The 20,084-nt window shown below is 40.6% G+C and overlaps 1 protein-coding gene across 2 annotated transcripts in view; it reads right to left on the bottom strand.

The window, feature by feature from the left end:
• The window catches only part of ILA (putative protein kinase regulator ILITHYIA), a 147,349-nt gene that overhangs the window by 98,225 nt on the left and 29,040 nt on the right, over positions 1–20,084 (bottom strand). The window contains exons 5-29 of one of the 2 annotated variants that reach the window (XM_087692010.1): positions 15,637–15,783; positions 15,356–15,540; positions 15,120–15,246; positions 14,859–14,932; positions 14,623–14,699; positions 14,486–14,525; positions 14,226–14,392; positions 13,969–14,152; positions 13,655–13,732; positions 5,828–5,947; positions 5,680–5,739; positions 5,120–5,245; positions 4,873–4,957; positions 4,462–4,640; positions 3,738–4,037; positions 3,528–3,644; positions 3,278–3,379; positions 2,621–2,770; positions 2,316–2,480; positions 2,042–2,218; positions 1,426–1,548; positions 1,254–1,334; positions 1,061–1,177; positions 774–946; positions 336–413 (exon numbers count right to left, since the gene is read on the bottom strand). In XM_087692010.1, coding sequence (XP_087548136.1) covers positions 336–413; positions 774–946; positions 1,061–1,177; positions 1,254–1,334; positions 1,426–1,548; positions 2,042–2,218; positions 2,316–2,480; positions 2,621–2,770; positions 3,278–3,379; positions 3,528–3,644; positions 3,738–4,037; positions 4,462–4,640; positions 4,873–4,957; positions 5,120–5,245; positions 5,680–5,739; positions 5,828–5,947; positions 13,655–13,732; positions 13,969–14,152; positions 14,226–14,392; positions 14,486–14,525; positions 14,623–14,699; positions 14,859–14,932; positions 15,120–15,246; positions 15,356–15,540; positions 15,637–15,783 — 3,232 coding nt within the window. Of the gene's footprint in view, positions 1–335; positions 414–773; positions 947–1,060; positions 1,178–1,253; positions 1,335–1,425; positions 1,549–2,041; positions 2,219–2,315; positions 2,481–2,620; positions 2,771–3,277; positions 3,380–3,527; positions 3,645–3,737; positions 4,038–4,461; positions 4,641–4,872; positions 4,973–5,119; positions 5,246–5,679; positions 5,740–5,827; positions 5,948–13,654; positions 13,733–13,968; positions 14,153–14,225; positions 14,393–14,485; positions 14,526–14,622; positions 14,700–14,858; positions 14,933–15,119; positions 15,247–15,355; positions 15,541–15,636; positions 15,784–20,084 lie in introns of both variants that reach the window. The other variant, XM_087692008.1, reaches the window with a different exon arrangement.

A 20,084-nucleotide genomic window follows, 5' to 3' on the forward strand; every position in this document is an offset into this window, starting at 1 on the left:
GTACCGTACCGTACGGATCAGTCCGTACGACGTACAAAGACGACCCTGATGGCAGTTGTCTGTTCCTTTCAAAGTGCCTATGGTACAGACTAATGCAAAGAAGGCTAAATCTGCCAATCCTTCAGCTATATTTTGACTATTATCAGATGTTGAATATAAAGCACTTTTATATAGCTTTAGCAAAATCACAAACAAAGAATTTAGTATACATGATGCATTTCTTGAAATGCAGGGCACAAGATTTACGGAATTTAGTGATTCATGAAGTTCCAAAGGGGATCATCTAGCAAAACACAACACATCCAAAAAGGTCATAATTATCCTCATTAGCTTACGGTTCAAAGAGTCGACCCAGCTTTTCACAGAGGCATTCAAACCCAAACAGTGCCCCTTCACGAGCCTTGGCTGAGTTCCTGACAAACAAAGATCAGGGACATCATTAAGTTGACCATAAAATTTCTACGAGAGAATTGACAACTTGTCTTTCAACTGTTAAAACAAAGCTCCACTAAGCATGACTACGTAGAAAAGCATTCTAATACACGTGCCCATCGCATTGCCATGATATCCCAACAACAATATGTCAAGTTGTAAGTTAATCACCATCAGTATCTGTTTGTTTCACCACCAGTATCGGTTTCCATCAGAAGCTTACTTAGGACAAAGGCAGGCTTTATAGACATGCTACATATTCACAATAAGAATTTTTGCAACTGGACCTCAAACATAGCTTGTTTTAAATCACAATATGCAGATGGAATAGTTCAAATAACCTCTCTTCTACACCTGCCCTGAGTGCATCCATAACACCATATTTCTTGAGACTGGAGAGACCTAAGCCTTTCACTGCACCAGCTAAACCAAATGCAGCTCCTCGACGCTCCCCGTATTTATCACTTTGCATCATCAGCTTCAATAACCTGGATATGAGTTCTTGTGCATTATTCTGCAATTAGAGATTATAATCATCAATGTGCAGTACTCTGTGCTTTATGCTCAACCAAAATGTTGCATTTACCTAATGAATGGCTCATGACCACAATTACTTCTCCCAAAATACCTGCTGGGACTGCATGAGTGGTGGTAAACATTCTGAAACAGCATGTTGCACAGCTTCTGATGGAGTTTTCAGAACTTCTAATAATTTCTCCACTATAACAGAAATTTTTGGATCATCCTGCATTTTGCAATCACCCACGTTGAAAAGTAGTAAATGTGAGTAAGTCCTTTTGAAGTCTGTAACTAACAATTACCATTGACAAATGCTTCGCAAGTGCCCCCATAAAAATAACAACACCTTCCCGAACTAGGTCATATTGTTCTTCATCTGCTGCCTGTGTTGAACATATCATCAAACTCAAGCCCTGACAAAACCATTCAACTCCTCATTTTCACATCCACAAAACACCACAGCAGACCACTGACCTTTTTGTCCAAATAGTTTTCAAAAATAGGAAGCAGAAGGCCAACATTATTTTTCCCCTGTTTGTCAATAATTGCAATCCCAGCATCAACCATTCTGGCTCGGACCTCGGTATTTGAATCCGCCTGGACCACACAAAACATTACAGTTCAAAAAACCTCACACATTTTGACAGGGCCAAAATAACAAAGGACAAAATGCCTTACAAATGTGGAAAATACACAAGCAGTAGCATTTGTTTCAAGGAGCTCTTCAGATTTCTTCACTAAAACTAACAGACAAAAGAGCATACAGCAACAGTATATTACAGAACTAATACTGTTTGTCCCAGGGAGAATTATATGCAGTAGCCCTAAGGAAGACTTTAAGACCATAAAGCAAAAGCCGAACCTTAGCGATTCCTTTGAATTTGACAATTCCAAGGGTAGGCATGGAGTAGCCAGATGTCAGACGCTACTCATAAAATTGTACATTAAAAACTTGTCTGCACTGAACAGAAGTTCTCTAATTTACCTACTTTGAATATCAGTCATCATCAGCAAACAGGTTATCATAAGATTGATTTGTGACTGTTAGGTAATGGCTATGCATATTTCATGATAAAGTTAAGAAACTAACCAGAGCCCGAGAGATGAGAAACGTTGCAACAACAGGGAGATCCTTCACCGTTAACACATCTGCTGCCGAACATAATGCTAGTGCTACCCCTTGCCTTGAAGTCCAGGATGGATCTACTTCAGCATAAGTACCAGGAAGATACTTTACATATATTGAAAACAGTGTTGACAGAGTTTCCTGCACCACTCATTTCCCAACAATGCCGCTTTGTGAATTGACAAGTAAAAAAGGGTTTGGAAAGGCACTTGAACATGGGTCACTGAATATTGCTCACCTGGACACTATTGGGATATTCGTACATTGCTGATGCAAGGCCTTGTGAGGCAGCAAGCCTGACATTGTAATTAGAATGAGACAAGGCAGAAAAAAGGCCTGTAAAGTCATTTCCCAAATCATGATTGTACAAATCCCAAACTTCCTCTGCTGCTTCTGTATTGGACTGCAAACGCAGCATGCAATTCGCATTAAATATACCGATCATGGGCATAATCTTAGTGAAGACTCTTTTCATTCATCTCCCTTCTAATCACGTCAACAACAAATTACAAAGCCACAATCAAGGCCAACAAAAATAACAACCTTCTCAGGATCGTGAAGACTCATCCATAAAGTGTTTGCCAAAGCGGAGCTTGGTGCAACTGCTCGCTTTTTCAAAGCAGGCACAAACTGGATTGCATAAAGGCATGCAGCTCGTACATGGGAATGTCTGGAATACAAGCCTAGAAGTGCCTGCACATAAACCCAGAGTATGGTTAACTTTTGATATTGAGAAATTGTGTATTTTAAAACTCTCAGATTTCGAAAAATCAGAGAGTTAGGCATGCCATGCAGGAAGCCTAGACAAATGAAAAACCACACACAAGAAGCAAAGTTGAACCAAATTTCATGTGACAAAAGAACGTAGTAAAAAAACCATGTTCAACATTATCCCGGCTTTCTTATTGCCAAATGCCTCTACGCCTAATAGACCACTGCTTGCTAATAACATTCTGTCTCTTTTCAGGTACTTTTTTCACCCAATGTATGGAATCCCACTGAACACCATTACAGTGCTGAAAGGCTTCAGAGTAAATGCTGAAACTCCCCACAATTTTCTGCAGCTAGATTGCAAATCAAAGTGCTACATTGACAACATAATAATCCTGAAGGAAAAGAGTTTCATCCTGCCTCAGGAAGAATCCAATTGTAATACCTCCAAACCATGCTTAGATTTACAAAAACTCTGCAGGTACTTACGTCAGGCAGCTCATCAGATTTTAATCCGCTACAAAGCTCACACAGCACAGGCTGGATTTTTCCTTGATATCCAGGTATGCAACCAAGCACGTGATACAGGACCTGCAATGGCCAGTAAGAACATCTGCAAGTTATCACAAGGTATTTGGACATCAACTTTCCCCAAAAAGGAAGAAACCACATGAAGTATACTATTGCTCTCCTTTCATATGTAAAACAGTTCTAAACACAAAGAAGTGAAAGCTCTCACATCAAGCATCCTCAGCCGTGGCAAAGTCATGATGGCTGATGTATGAAGAGCAATAACCTCTAGCAAATCATCATGGAGACTTGTGTTCTTGGGTGATAAAAGCACTTGTTCCATAATCTGTCAGAAACCATCTGAATAAAATGAGAGAACTGCAGGACATCAAAAACCTTCTACCCATAAGACATGAAATCATAAGACATGGCCACTCACTGGAAATACAAATGCAAATGAAGGTGCAGGGAGTGGACCCTCCCTGCAAGCAACAACCAAGCCTGCAACAATACGCTCTATAACTCCCGCTTTTCTTTTATGCCCTTCAGAAATTCTGGAGATTATCTCAAGTTCTTGAAGTATAGACAGTGGGGAACTGATGATAATGTTTATAGCAGCTGCTAGGTCAGCTGCAAGATGTCGTAAAGAAGGTGCAACACAACCTGCCAGCTTTACCATAGCAGCATATGCATCTGTGCTCACAATTTGTGACTTCAAAAGTGGTCTCACACGCTCAGCCTGAAATTGTTATACAACAGTTCAATTACCAAAATAGCAAAATGAGTCTAATCAAAGCTCAGACTTCAATGCTTGATGTCATTGCAACCAAAACTTAGAAGCTTTTTCCCACTTCACCAGCCAATGCTTATTACGACAGCATAGAACAGTTGCACATTAAGCCACAAGAACCTCACAAGATAGTATGCAAGCAAAAACAACAGTATTATCTTTGCAACATGATTCTCAAAAACTTCTGCTGCTAGCTCACAACTCAATCATCAGGTTTAGTATAGCAGTGCTCCACATACATCCAAAACTGAAGCTTATGAGGAATGTTAGATGCGATGTGAAAATATGATACTCAGTAGAAGTGCTAAAAGTGTCAACTTTCAACATTATTAAGACATGAACAAGTTAAAAGTCACCCAGGATAAAGTCTAACCAGGTAGGGCAGTTCCTCATGTGCAATAACAGGGTTTCCGGAAACCACTTCACCAAGGGCATTTAGTCCACGAGACAAGTGCTCCTTTATGTTGTCAACCTTCTCCCGTACAACAGCTTCTTCCTTCAATTGAACCTCTTTAGCCTCTTCCTTTGCTGACTTAGACTTGTCAGTGTCACCTGCAATATAGGAAATGCTGACAATGTTCAGCTTCTCAGTCTCACTTCACAATTAGTAAACTTTAGAAAGTTCTCCAGTGGCTAGTTTCATTTAAAACGCATCAGATCTGTGCCTTATATATGGCCTTAATTTGTGAGGGCTTTAAACTCAACGATTAAAGACATACTCGTTTCACACTTATAAAGGTAGTCACGAGACACATTAAAGTCATCGGATTTGAGAAAAACTAACCAGACTTCTTCAACAGCTTTGAAGCATCTTTCTTTCCAATACTTGATGCTTCCTTTTTTATGGATGCCTGTCTTGGCTGTAAAATCTGTTTTGCAGATTCCTTAGCAACCATCAACTCTGTTAGAATAGAACTACAATAGCACTCGTTCGGAAATAACACAATCCAGCCTTCCAAAAAAAATAGTTGCTTCTCAAATTACTAAAAGTAAAAGGTGAGAAATTTGAGATTGTGACGTATTTCGCTCACCTGATTATCTGCATTGTCGTACATTCTAAACCGACCTTTTGCATGCTTTATATTCTTGTCTGCGACTACTTCAGCAACATACACACCCCGTTCCGTTGACAGCATCCCAACAGGTGTGTTGAAAATCTGCAAACCAACCCCAATCAACCCAACCAAAAAAAAGAAAGTATTAGTAAACAAAGCTAGTTTGCCTGTTGAGCGGTCAGTTTTTGAACCAATCTCAAGAACTTCCAACCAACTGCAACATATACGCTTCTTTGTGTGCACTTGTTAATGATGTCTCCCTAGAAGAATCTCACTACAAGAGAAATTGGTATAAATGGACTGTGCAAATATAGCAACTTTAGGAGACCTGAAGAGAGTCTGAAGGTCAACACTTCTAAGCTACTACATGTCCCATAACTGCAGATGGACGAAAAAGCTGTTGTTATTGCAAAAAAAAAAGAGTATCACTGAGACTCTTTGCACCATTATTTCTGAAGCATGCAGGATACAATGAGAAATTCATAACAAAAGACATCACGTTTACCATCAATACAGACGTTTGAAACATTGATTACCTCAATATCATGTTCAGTTAGTTCATCATGAGCAGTGAGATTGATCAAGCCTTCCAAATGCTGCCAATCGAAAATGGAAAATTTTAGCTTCCTGGGAGCTAAGCAAAGGTAAACAACTGACAAAGGGATAAATTGAATGAAGTGATGCCTGGTGAAAGCTTGGAAAAAATTCCAATGGTATTGTCTGCATTAAGGTGTGGAGGGCATGAAGTGCTGCTTGAGACACTGAAATCCGTCCATTAAGTAACCCACATGAACCCAACAAAATCTGTTCACATAATAAAAGTGTGTGCATTATAAATTCTGCAATTGTCAAGGGAAGAGTCTCACACAAATTGATGGAACTAATAGAAATTATATATCTGAGAAATGCTATGCTGCAAAAGAAGAAGTGTTTTACAGTACCACACACTTACTAATTATATGCCTACACCACTTAGATGCAGCTAAATACACACTCAAACTCAGCATAATTCAGAAAACCCTGCAACGAAACCCCTCACACAATTCTTATAGAGCTAGCATCCTTGAACTACCAAACAAGAGACACTCACATACAACAATGAGTCACTGGCTGCGCGGCACTGGCACCAGCTCCCTCTCTCCAATAGAGCATGCACTTGAATTTGCAAGTCATAACTAACTAACTATAGAGGAGGGAGCCAATATATATAGCACAAAATAATCCCAAAAATGGCATCAGGTCGGCCAGCAATAAATGCTGGTCAGTCAACTGAAAAGGAGGGAAATGATCACACAATGATTATAAAAATGCTAAAATACCCAACCCACTATAAGAGACCCAAACTCACACATGAACTGACTATATTGCTAACATCCTCTCTTAGATCATGGGTGATCTAAAACAATACAATGATAATGACTCATGATAGTCCATACAACAAAGACCACCAAAATAGAACCATGGATACCCAAGTAGTGGATGATCAAGCCACCACCAATATGCTTTAGAGAGAACCTAATATCGAAGCCAATTATACCAACTCCTTAAAATAGAGAAGAATCATTGCATGAAGCAAGAACAACTAGATAGTGTCCTTCAACTCAAACTTTATCTGCTAGAGTTGTCCATAAAGGATAATTGCATACATAGTCAAGGGAGCCTCATACAACACCTAAAGCTTCATCCATATCAGTAAAGCAATCCTACATGAGGTGATTGCTGAAAGATCTTTAGAGATACAATGAAAAAGAGTAGAATATGGACCGACATCATCAGAATCCCATGCAAGCACAACTTCTTCGTAGCTGTCCTCATCAAAATCAACTAGAAGAGAGTGGGACACTCAAAAGCTCCAGAAACAACGTACCATAACCGCTTCTGCACAAGCCATATTTTCATAACAGCACTCCAAGTTAGGTAATCAGCACTGTGAAGTTTGTCATTAGTAGAATAGCAAGGGGGACCATTTGGAGAGGATAGGAAGAGAAAATAAAGAAAAGAAGAGAAGGAGAGAGAGTATAGCCAAAGCACAGCACAGTCTACGTTATCTAGAATTCACACACACTGTAGGATAAGCTGATCACAAAGAAACAAATGCTGAAACAAGAAAATTTGTAAGAAAACAACCAGCTCCCACTACCAAAAGGTAGAAACTGTTGGGATAAAGGCCTGTTTAACCTTTCGTGTATAGTACACGCACAATATTTAGCTGTACATGTGAATGCACCCTTATGTGCCCTAAGTATAAATACATTTTAATATTTATGTACCAACACTAAACAAAAATGGTTGGTATACTCGTATCACATCGTACTTTCACTCCTCTCTCTCTTCTGAGTCACTCTCACCAACCGTCCCACTCTTATGCTTACTCCTCCTCGAACTTCTGTTGTACCTTCCACTTAAAGGTCTGAAGTGAACATCTAACCAACTCCCACTAGTCGTGTGCAATGCTCGTGCTGAGCTTTGCTTAGACTTTTAGTGAGAACATCTGCAGGGTTGTCTTGTGTTTTGATCTTGGTCAATGTGATTTGACCATCTTCCAGAATCTGTCTGATGAAGTGATATCGCACATCTATATGCTTTGTGCATGAATGATACATGGAATTCTTAGCCAAATACACAAGACTCTGGCTATCACATCCCAAAACTGCAGTACCCATGGACATGCCGAGATCCTCTACAAGTCTACTCAACCATATAGCTTCCTTAGAAGCTTCAGTAGCTGATATATATTCAGCTTCAGTGGTACTCAGTGCAATGATGTTCTGCAACCTGGAACACCAAGAAACAACCCCACCAACAATTGTAAAGACATACCCACTGGTGGACCTACGAGTGTCCAAGTCACCTGCTATGTCTGCATCACAATAACCCTGCAAACTAAGTACGCCCTGCCCATAGCAAATACACTTTTTTTGTGTACCCTTTAGGTATCGAAGAATACACTTGACAGCCTCCCAATGTGTTTTGCCACGATTTGACATAAACCCGCTAACAACTCCCACTGCATGAGCAATGTCTAGACGAGTAGCAACCATAGCATACATATAAAAGCCACAAGCCGATGCATAAGGGACTCCCTTCATAGCATTTGCTTCCACGTCATCTTTTGGGCTGTTAGCTTTACTAAGCTTAAGATAAGGAGGTAAGGGTACCCCAAAAGGCTTAGCTTCAGCCATGTTAAATCTATCCAATACCTTTTCAATGTATTTTTCTTGAGATAAAAACAGTAATTTCTGCATTCTATCTCTACGAATCCTCATGCTCAAAATATGCTCTGCATTTTCCAAATCTTTCATGGTGAAGGCTGATTTCAACTGATTTTTGAGAGCATCCAAACTAGTCTTTCCTTTCCCACCTAGCAACCTATCATCCACATACAAAACAAGTATGATGGGGCTGCCATCTATATAATTTTTCATGTACAAGCAATGATCTATATGGTTGCGTGTAAACCCATGGGATAGCATAAAAGTGACAAAATTTTTGTGCCACTGCCGTGGTGCTTGCTTCAGCCCATACAAGCTGCGTTTTAGTTTACACATCATCTGTTCTTTTCCAGGAACTACAAAGCCCTCAGGCTGTTTCATGTAAATTTCCTCATCAATGTCACCATGCAAGAAAGTTGTTTTTACATCCATTTGGCAAAGCTCTAAGTCCAATACAACAGTAAGAGCAAAAAGCACACGTACGGTGGTCATCTTCACAACAAGTGAGAAGACCTCTTGGAAGTCAATCCCTTCCTTCTATGCATACCCTTTGGTAACAAGCCTTGCCTTGTACTTGGGTTTCCCATCAATTGTCTTTACTTTGTATACCCATTTGTTTGAAAGAGGCTTCCTTCCTTTGGGCAATGACACAAGATCCCAAGTATCATTTGCATATAGAGATTTAATCTCTTCCCGCAAAGCTGGCTTCCAGTTACTGCTAAATTTGCATGACTTGGCCTCCTTGTATATAAGAGGCTTACCCTCATCTGTAAGCATCACATAATGCAAGGAGGGATCAAACCTATGTGGTTGCCTTCTTACGCGTGTAGACCTGCATACCCAATGATCAACATTTTCAGGATTTGGATCTACATCTAGAGGTATATTATTTTTAACATTTATTGGTTGCTGTAAGCCATTTTCAGCATGCTGTTCATGCTGTACAACACCTTCATTTTCATTACCAGCACCTGCATTTTCATAATCAGCAAGTCTTATCTTGCTGTCCATGACCTCTTTGTGCTCTTATTTGCTATCCATCATCTGGCTCAAAAATAACCAGCTGATCATCAGTTTCAGCCTGTGGTATAGCACCATGAGGCTCATTTTCTGAAGTAATAGGTGGCTGCAAACTCTGAAATTTAACCTTTTACATATCTTCATTTAAGGCTAAAGTACCTTTCAGCAATTTTGCCTCATTAAACACAACACTACAGCTGCAAATAATTTTCTTAGACTAAGGTAACCACACTTTGTAGCCAAATTCACCCTCATCACCATAGCCCACGAAAATGCCTTTGGTGGATTCTAGGTCAAGTTTGTTCCTCAGCTCATCTCTAACATGCACAAAAGCATCACAGCCAAAAATGTGTAAATGGTCATATGAAACTCATTTGCCAGACCAAACCTCCTCAAGGATGCCATTATTTAAAGATCTATTCGGAGAGCGGTTGCAAATCTAAAACGTGGTTTTGAGTGCCTCTTCCCAAAATTCATGAGGTAGATTAGCAGTGGACAGCACACACCGCACTCTTTCACATAAAGTCCTATTATATCTTTCAACCACCCCATTTGAAGAAGGGTTGTAAGGGGCTATAAGTTCCCCCTTAATTCCATGCAAGTCACAAAAGGACTTAAATTTAGTTTATGTGAACTCACCCCCATTTTCAGTTCTCAAGCATTTCAACTTTCTACCTGTCTGAGTGGTCACAAATGCATGAAAAGCTTTAAAAACAGCAAACACTTCACTTTTCTTTTTCAACACGTATACCCAAATCTTTTTGGAGCAATCATCTATAACGGAGATAAAATATGCGGCACCACCCAACGATTTTAGAGCATACTACAAACATCAAAATGCACAAAGTCCAAGACATTGGATTTACAAGAGACACCAGAGTAAAATGAATTTTTTATTTGCTTTCCAAACTGACACTCATTACAAAATTCAAGTTTAGACCCATTTCCATCAACCCTCTTCAGAGAGGTAAGAATATCAAGTCCTTTCTAGCTTATATGGCCTAATCGCTTATGCCATAACTCCAAGTGACTGCAAATTTCAGCAACTACAAGAAACTTGCCATTCAAAGCTTTACAGTGCAAACAATACAAAATGCCCTTTTTGGTTCCTTTTGCAATAAGCATGGAACCCCTTTTCACTTTCCACAAACCACCACCAAACGGTGTAGTATAGCCATGCAAGTTAAGCTGACCAATAGAGATAGTAAACTCTTTTTAATGCCAGGCACATATCTGACATCTTTCAACACAAGCTCTTGCCCATTGTCTAAAGACAAGTGTACAGTGCCAATCCCATCAATGCTGCAAGCATGGTTATTTCCAAGATACACCTTTCCATAACTGCTTGTATTGAACATAGCAAAATACTCCAAGCAAGGAGTTACATGGAAAGAGGCACCAGAGTCTACAATCCAAGTCTGAGTGACACTGTCATCAACTGACAAAAGTACATCAATCACATTAGCCTTGGTAATCTGCATATCCTGCATGTGAGATACAAGGGCATCATAATCAACTACACATAATACATCAGCCTCTATATCTAAAAGCTGCTCTATGATCACACTAGAGACCACATTGGCCTTTTCCTTGCCTTTGACTGCCTCAAATGCATCTGCCTTATCCTTCTCCTTTTTATCTCCTGCATTCTTCTTTCTCTCTTGTTCCTTCTTGTAATGCCTGCAATCAGGTTCCTTGTGGCCTTTCCAACCACAACGATAGCAAGTAATGTCCTTGCTCTTGCTCCTATTTCTCTGTCGTGCATTTGCACTTTTCTTTTCAACCCTGCCTCTTACACTATAAGCTGAGAGGCTGCCTTCTCCACTAAACATACGTCTAACTTCTTCATTCAAGATTGAACGCCTCGCCGCATCATATGAGAGATTGGGGTTATTGCTAAGAGAAACCACCAAGGTCTCCCAAGAGTCAGGTAGTGTCATGATCAAAAAGATCGCCCTCAACTTATCATCAAAGTCTAAATTTGCATCCTTGAGCTGATTTAAAATGCATGTAAATGCACTCAAGTACTCAACTACAGGCTTTGACTCATCCAGTCGCATATTCACCGATGTGCGCAACAAATGCACCTGATTAACAGGTGCAGTGATCTCATTGGTAGTTTTCAGCTTCTCCCATATTGCATAACCTGTATCTAAACCCTTAATGTCTCTCAAGATGTCATCAATGATACCCATCTTTATGTAAGCCACAGCCTTTTTATTTACTCTGGCCCAATTTACATCAGACATTAGTGCGGGTTTATCTTCCTGCAAAGTATCCTCACAATCCTTTAGGAACAATATGCCCTGCATATGGTCTTTCCAAAGGTCAAAGCCATGACCATCAATTCATTTGATTTCCATCAAACTCTTGATGTCTGAATTGGAAGAAGTTGCAGCCATTTTATCACGAACACGAGAGTAAACACGCTATTGTTCTTCCTCGATCAGAAATAAATCTCTGCTGTTTGTATATGAACCAACCAATACACAAGCAAAAAAATGTAAAAATTTACCAAATTTTACATGAAACCCCCAAAATTTCAGGTCCAAATTTGCATAAATGTCAGTCAATCTAACCCAGCTGAGCAAATTTTTATCAATACATGAAAAGCCCCAATTTTCTAGGATCCAATGTCAAGAAATTTTACTCAAAAGAGCAAAATTCTGACAAATTTGGCCAAATTCCCAATTTAATCGAGGTCACCACACGCAAAAGTCTACAATTTCTGACTTGAATATCACTTCTAGGCATAAATGAGGTCAAATTTGGGGAAAAGCCCCAAATTTTCAAGCTCGGATTTGCACAATCTGAGATATGTATCTCCAGCGCGCGAAACCCCCGCCAAGACAATTGGTAATGAAAAGATTAAAGAAAAAAAATTATTTTTTAAAAAAGACTGACCCGGGGGGGGGGGGGGGGGGGGGTCCATTGACCCTGTCCCTTCATGTCATGTCGCTTGCCCGCCGGCATCGCCTGCCTGTTGCTTGTCACGCCTGGCCCGATCACTTGCCGCCAGTTGGAGTATCGACGTCCTGCCCAGTCGCGCAGCAGTCAACCTTGCTGGTCACCATTGTTGCACCTGCCTATCGCCTGGACTGATTGCTGTTGACTGTACCTGACACACTCAGCGCTTGGCCTGTCCGTTACTTTGCACCTGGCGCCCGGACTCTCCTGGTCACTGTTCGCCTGCTGACATCTATTGGCTGGGAAAGGTTGGGAAGCAAGCACGGAACCGTCAGCTTTGATACCAGTTGTTAGAGCTCAGTTGGATGCAGCAGAAGTTCGAGGAATGAGTGAGAGTGAGAGTGTGACGGCTGGTGAGAGTGAGTCAGAGAGAGAGCAGAGTGAAAATATGATGTGATATGAGTGTACCAACCATTTTTGTTTTGTGTTGGTACACAAAGAGTAAAATGTATTTATACTTAGGGCACGTAAGGGTGCATTCACATGTACAGCTAAATATTGTGCATGTACTATACCAGAAAGGTTAAACGGGCCTTTATCCCAACAGACACTGCTGTTGCCCAACCTGATGAAGCAATAAATGCTGTAAACGCAGATGCTAAGTTAAGTATAAAAACACAGGCTGAAAAGCATTAAATGCTGCCATAAAGTGTTGGAAATCTGAAACGCAGGTAACAAAGGTAAAAATGCAGGCTGGGAAGGAAAAGACAAAGATAAATCAGTAATCAGCAGGACAAGACCTGCAATCAACAGAAAACAGCACTAGGAACATAGATCCTGAAATATGATACCATGTCAGAAGTGGATGCAGGAATGGAAACATGAAAGAATGATGAAATAAACTGCTGAACACAAGATAGAAGAGAAAGGAAAGAGAAAACACAAGAACACTGCAAAACAGGACACAAAAATGTGCTCAGCAAATGGAATCCATATACCAAACACGAGACAATCGCTTACAACAATGAGTCACTGGCTGTGCGGGTGTTGGCACCGGCTCCCTCTCTCCAACAGAGCATGCACTGGAATCTGCAAGTAATAACTGGCTGACTGTGGAGGAGGGAGCCAACATATATAGCACAAAATAATGCCAAAATTCGCTTCAAGTCAACCAGCTGAAAATGAGGAAAGTGATCAAAATAATGATCAAAAAAATGCTAAAATACCCAGCCCACTCAGAGACCTAGACTCGCACATGAACTGCCTATACTGCCAACAGAGGCCAAAATTATACATAATTGTACTTGGGGAAAACCCATGTCAACTGATGTTTATAAATCAACAAGCTACATATGAACCAAGGACCAAATACCTCACAAAGAGCACCAGGGTTTGCTGCCAAAGCAGCCGTGAAATCAAAACCTTGCCCCTTCAGTTTTTTTGTTAGAACCTGACAAAACAAACAATTACAAATATATTTAAGCCATACACAATAAGAAAGTACAAATTTCTACCTGAAAAAAACAGGTCCAGTTTTCACACTCAAAGTTGCTTTGACAATACTACCTTTTTTCACGATACAACCTCTAATATAACCTCATTATTACAATCAACAGACAAAGTTGCTGAAGACTCACGCATTACTGAGCAGGAAGTTAAATAAACTTAGAACAAAGCAACTCTGACCTTCCAAACCATATCTGGTGGGCAACCTCTAACGAGACATTGATGATGGCAAACTATCAAAAGTCCAGCACTGACATGACAATCAGAGAATAGTGCAGGCACTGCCATGGCCATCAAAGCCTTCGCTAAACCTTCAGCAGAAGGCATTATAACAGAGGATCCTTCCACAGAGTTCTCAACGTCACTATTCAATAAGCATCCAGTGTCACACAGCAATTTTCTGGAGCAATATTAGTCAAAATCTGAAATCCAAATACCTCACTCTGTGCAGAAACATTTGATCCTCCAGAATGGAAAGCCAAGATGAGAATCCATCAAAAAGGCTTTTTGAAAACTTAGCTGAAGCCGAATGAGCACGACGGACTGCTTCAAAAGCAACTTTCCGCACATCTGTTGAGGGATGGCAGAGGGAAATGGCTAGCAGCTATAAAAATAAAAAGTAAAACTGTTATTGTCAAGGAAAAGGTGATGTGGCACACAGCAAGCTGCAAACTTATTACTGTAACAAAATTATTACCTGATAAAGTTGTCCATTCCCTTCTCCATGTTCAGCTAATCTGCAAAAAGGCCAGCTTCATCTAACAGTTACCCAAAAGCTCAAAAACATAACACTAAGATGTTATGAAACCCTAGTTCCAAACCGTAAGTTCGCACCTTGAAGAATGCTTTAAGGTAATCACCTCAATGAGCTCTACAAGAGCAACACAGTCTTCCACAGAAAGTTTGCCAACCTGAAAAAGCAAACAAGTGTTGAAATTTTATTGTTCATGCATGTCAATAGTCCAAAAGCCTTCCTTGAATCCAATATATGTATAGTGAATATTGTTCAAAATGAAAGAAAAAAAATGGCAACCATGGTTTCTTTTATGTAACAGAGCACAATGCATTACCAATGAAGTGGAAAAAATGGTGGAATCTTTCTGCAGAACAAGCGGCCAGAGCTTTTCTTTTACAATCCTGTCATCTAAAATGCCAACATCCATAATTTTTACAAACAATAAAATCCAAAATACATACCATATCAACTACCAAAATACTGACTCTCTCTCTTCTAGCTTTTAGAAGCAAGCAAAGCCCTAAACTAATTAATAGTGCACAACTTCAGGGTGCTTATAGAGCTGGCACAAAATAAATATCTGAGTGTTGCCCACCAGCTTTGACATCCACGGATGCAACTTGAAACAAGATCAACAAAGCATATATGCTGTCCACTCTTTGAGAAGGCTTTGTTACCCAATTTTTGCTCAAATTTAATATTGAGTCTACTAACATATGCATCTGCACAATGAAAAAAGAATCAGATGTAACTGCAAAATACTGGAAATGAACTTGTTCTGTTGAACAAAGAAAACAACAATTGTTAGGTTGCAAAGATAACAGCAGTCACCTTTAAACAAAAAGAAGGATTTCTTAATCCTGTTCGAAGGCATCGTAAATGAGACCTTCGCAAAGTTTCTTTTTCTTTTAATCCAGCCATGAAGAAAGCTCCTGCACTTTCAGGAACCATCTCTCCTGCTCGGGAAATCCACACCCCTAGAGCAGACAGAACTGAGCCACGTACCTCTTCATTGCCTGTAGGTTTCAAATAGCAACTAAAACCCTGTACCCTGTGGTTCGGAAAAAAAAAATGGGCTACTACTGACAACATGAAAGACAAGTGATTTGTACCCTCCTCTCGGTAATATGATATGAGGAACCCACAAACAGTCGCTGCCAACTGGATCATTGTCTTTCCGCCAGGTGCACTTGCCAAAGCATGCAGAGAATTTACTATTCCAACTCTTTGATAAGGAAAAGAAAGCTTTCCTTCAGAACCTACAAGCAGCAACCATTGCACTTAGAAAATGTTCATCATGAAAAAATATCCTATCAACAGATTATGCCAAATCATAGCTCACAGAAAAAGGCACTAAAGAAAGAATTACAAAAGCCAGAAAGGAAAACTAAAAAGGCTGCCTAATCAAAAGATTATGAACCACCACTCAGCTAGGAGATATGACATTACAAAATTATATACGAACTCACAATTACAGAGTTGATTCATACCAGAAAGCTACCCAGAACTGCCTTTAATGGCTCTAACATTGCTCAAGATAGTTTTTAGCTTATGGTCACACAACAAGACTCCAAACATATTTTGGATAGGAGCTAACCTAAAATAGAGGAGAGAAGGAGAAGCACGCTGGATGTGAAAGATTCTAAAATAAATCACTAATATGACCCAATTGCATGTAGCCATGTAGGATGGATGAAGTACAATGCACAAGACATGCGTAAGACAGAATTTGGCTACCCCAAGAGGCAGTGGAACAAATAATGTGCATATATCCCTCTTTTCCCTGGAAGCTCTACTGGAAACTGTGGCAAGTTGCAGGCCCAAAAAAGCTTGCCCTTTTTACCTAGCAGATGGACCACAAAGGACTGGTTGTATGTACTTCCCTAGCACCACGGTCACCTCCCTACAAGTTGCGGATCTCACCACCAAACAAAACACGTGAAAAAAATACAAGAGATCATAGTCACTCAGGCATTTGCTTTGCACTGAGTAAACACAGAGTGTACGACCACGACAGAAACACAAAGAGACAGACATAGACACAAAAAGCAAAACTCAAACCCTAAACGCAAAACTCAAAACTCAAACCCTAAACGCAAAAACTCAAAACTCAAACACAAACAGAAGAAGGGAGAGAAGAACACAACTCTAAAGTGAATGAATACTGCAAATGAATGTAAGAGTGTACTGATACTCAAGGGCAGAGTCGTGTGTCAGAGAGTGACGTCCACCCAAGACAAGTCCCAAGTCTATGACCACCAATCAGAGTGTAGGATGGAGAGGATGCAACAAACGCAGGTGTCAGGAGAACCTGGAGCACCAAACGCAAGCTGTTGGACATATGATGAAGAGGGCTCGTAGTTGTCGCCTAGTGTGGAGTTGTCACCTGATGGAGGAAAGTTGTCGCCTGATGATGGAGATGGGCTGCCAGCTGTTGCCTACACACTGGAGGAGCAAACCAGCAGCAGAAGGTGTGGCAGCAATCTTTGGGGCTGGACAGCCACTTGTGTGTGGACTGATGGCTGAAATCTGCACTCAAGGGTGTTAAAACTACACAGGCGGGAATAAGGCTGAATGGGGACAGCTTGTCTATTTATAGATGTTGAAGGGTGCCCCAAAGAATTAGGGTTTTGGGGGGACTCCCCTTTTTTGGGTTTTTCATTACTTAAGTGTGTTTTCGGGTTGTTAAAGAATGCTAATCAGCTTAGAAGCGTCTTTTAGTTCAACAACTAGCTTCTAGGCACAAGGGTGAGCCTGTTTTGACTGTACGGCTAGGAGATGTGACTAATGTCTAATACCTTGTATAGTGAGTTTGGCTTGCGTCATGTCTCGTGTGCAAGTTGGGTCCTTGAATGGCGTTTCAATGGGGGTCTAGACAATAGTGGTAGAGGGCTGAGGCTGAAGGTGTGATGCGAAAATGATGAAGAATGAATGAGAGAGTAAGTGTGGAAAAAGATGGATGAATGTCCATGCCCTATTTTTAGGCACATGAATCGCTAAACTCTCTAGGGTAGCATTGCCTCTCTCTTGGGTGGTGCCTAAACACTAATAAATGCTACAAATAACGCCTTTTTGCGGCTCTAATGGAAAATGAAATAGGAATTAATAGAATACAATGCACTTAATGACTTTGATATCTCAACAAGATTCTCTTTGCCAATAGCTTTTATAGTGGGGAAGCGGTTTCCTTTTCTTAAGCTATCATCTCAATTACAAAGACAAAGGGTCTGTGGCATCAAAGAGGCTAGAGATATGATGGAGAGCATTAGGCAGGTGATACCCCCAAAGTAAAGGACAAACACAAACACTTCTCAAACTTGGTTAGTTTGCTTCACCAAAGAAGGCATCCTTTTGCAATGGTCCCTACTAGTGGAGAGAGAGTGTGTTTACTTTCTTACTATAAGAAGGATGGTAGACTCAAATCACTTGGAGTTCATAGGGTGCTCTCATCAAAGGATTAGGGTTGTGCTCATTGTGACAAGACTTGGTATTTAGACTCAAACCCCAAGATATGCATAATGGTCCATGGACAGCTGAAGATATTGGGCACTTTGGAGGAGGCCTCTTTAAAGACAACAATGGGACCTTGGAGATTGGGGAGGAAAATCCAAATGAGCAAGATTAGAGAGATGTTGGCATCTCATCATTGTACTACACAAGACATCACCGCCTTTGCTTGCTAAATTTTGGAGAAGGTTGAAGGATAATTTTAGACCTAGAAATATTTCACTCTCTCTATGGTTGCCAATGCATACAAGCTTAGCAATTCAAACTTGGCTTGGGTTATGGCACAAATCCTATTCCACATGTTAGATGTGAGGAGCCAAAGGAGACACACAAACATTGCATTTGGAATCGCCCTACAGCTCAAGAGATATGGAGGAAAGCCCTTAGAATGGTGTTTTGTTGGCAATCTGCTCAACTCATGTGTGAGTCTAGTTTATGCTGGCATTTCTAAGCGTTTTAGGTATTTTATTGTCACCTTTATGATGCTTATTTGGGCATTTTATGTTGTCCCACCAACATTAAATGCTAGCCAATCTACTGCCATGTTTGGCATTGTTTTTTCCTTTATATACCAGGCTCTTTCCTCAATCAACTATTATCACCTATAGCTTCTATTGGAGACAAGAAGCCAACGCATGTGCCCATGCAGCCAGTGACTCACTGTTGTACGCGGCATTCTTGTGTTTGGTATATGGATTCTGTTCCCTCAGCATTCTTCTAAGTTCACTTCTTTGCAATGTTCTTCTGTGCTTTTCTCTTATGTCCTTGTGTTCCAGCAGTTTATTACGAAATCTATTTATGCTTCCATTGCTGCATCCACTTCTAACATGGTATCATATTTCAAGATCTATGCTCTTGCTGCAATTTTCTACTGATTTCAGTTCTTCCTCTTCCATCTACTGATCAAGCGACTACTTCCTGCTACTCCCCATGCTGTTTCCAGCCATACAAGTATGTGTTTGCTACATTTAATGCATCGCCAATCTGCGCCTTATGCACCTACAGCTGTGTTTCCAATCTGCCTCCCATGTGCTGCTCCAAGCGGCTCCTGAACTGCTGGCAACTATTCAGCATCAATCTTTGCAGTTGGCATAGACGTGGGTGACATCTTCTAGCCGGTTTCCTGCAGATTATTGTGATTTCTGCATTGTGTTTTTACGATCAGCTTGTGTACACTACGTGTAAACTCTATTCTGTGCAATCCGTGCTGTTGATGTGGTTGCTCTCTCTCGCTCTCTCTCTCTCTCTCTCTCTCTCTCTCTCTCTCTCTCTCCTTCCTTTGTTTTCTCTCCCTATTCTCTCCAAATGGCTCCTCCTTGTTGTTCCACTAATGACAAATTACATGGCCCTAATTACTTGACATGGAGAGTTGTTATGAAAGCATGGTTTGTGCATAAATGACTTTGGTACATTGTGTTTGGAGCTTGTGAGCATCCTGAGTGTCCTACTCCTCTTCCACTTGATTTTGACGAGGGCAATTATGAAGCAGCTCTGCTCACATGGAATACTAATGATGCCCATGCGTATTCTGCTCTTCTTTAGAGCATCTCCAAAGGAGTTCTTCCAGTGGTCACCTCCTACAAGACTTCTCCAATGATTTGGGCAAAGCTTCAAATGTTGTATGAGGCTCTTTCACCTATGCATGCCATTATTATTTTGAACAGCTCCAGTAGATAAAGTTCAAGCTGAAGGACACTATTCAATCTTTATTACTTCCTGCCACACAGGTACAAGATCAGCTTCGACACTGAAGGGGAGAGAGTACGCAATGGAGTGCGAGATAGAGTTGAGAGTTAGAGAGAGTGAACGCAGAGATAGGAGTACCAAATTGTGATGGTACACAAAGAATGAAAGAATGTGTGTATATGTTAGGGTACAATAAGAGTGTGTTCACACCTGTATGACTATATATACGGAGACAAAGGGACTTTACACCTAACAACCTCCCACTTAAAGGCCTGAAGTGGTACCTTTAAGCTAATCAACTCCCACTAAACGAATGCAATGCTCATGCTAAGCCTTTGCAAGACACTTAGAGAGAACATCTATAAGG

The sequence above is a fragment of the Lygodium microphyllum genome, chromosome 2, assembly GCF_053477565.2.
Source record: "Lygodium microphyllum isolate KBCC chromosome 2, Lygodium_microphyllum_v1.1.10, whole genome shotgun sequence".
NCBI classification, from domain to species: Eukaryota; Viridiplantae; Streptophyta; class Polypodiopsida; order Schizaeales; family Lygodiaceae; genus Lygodium; species Lygodium microphyllum.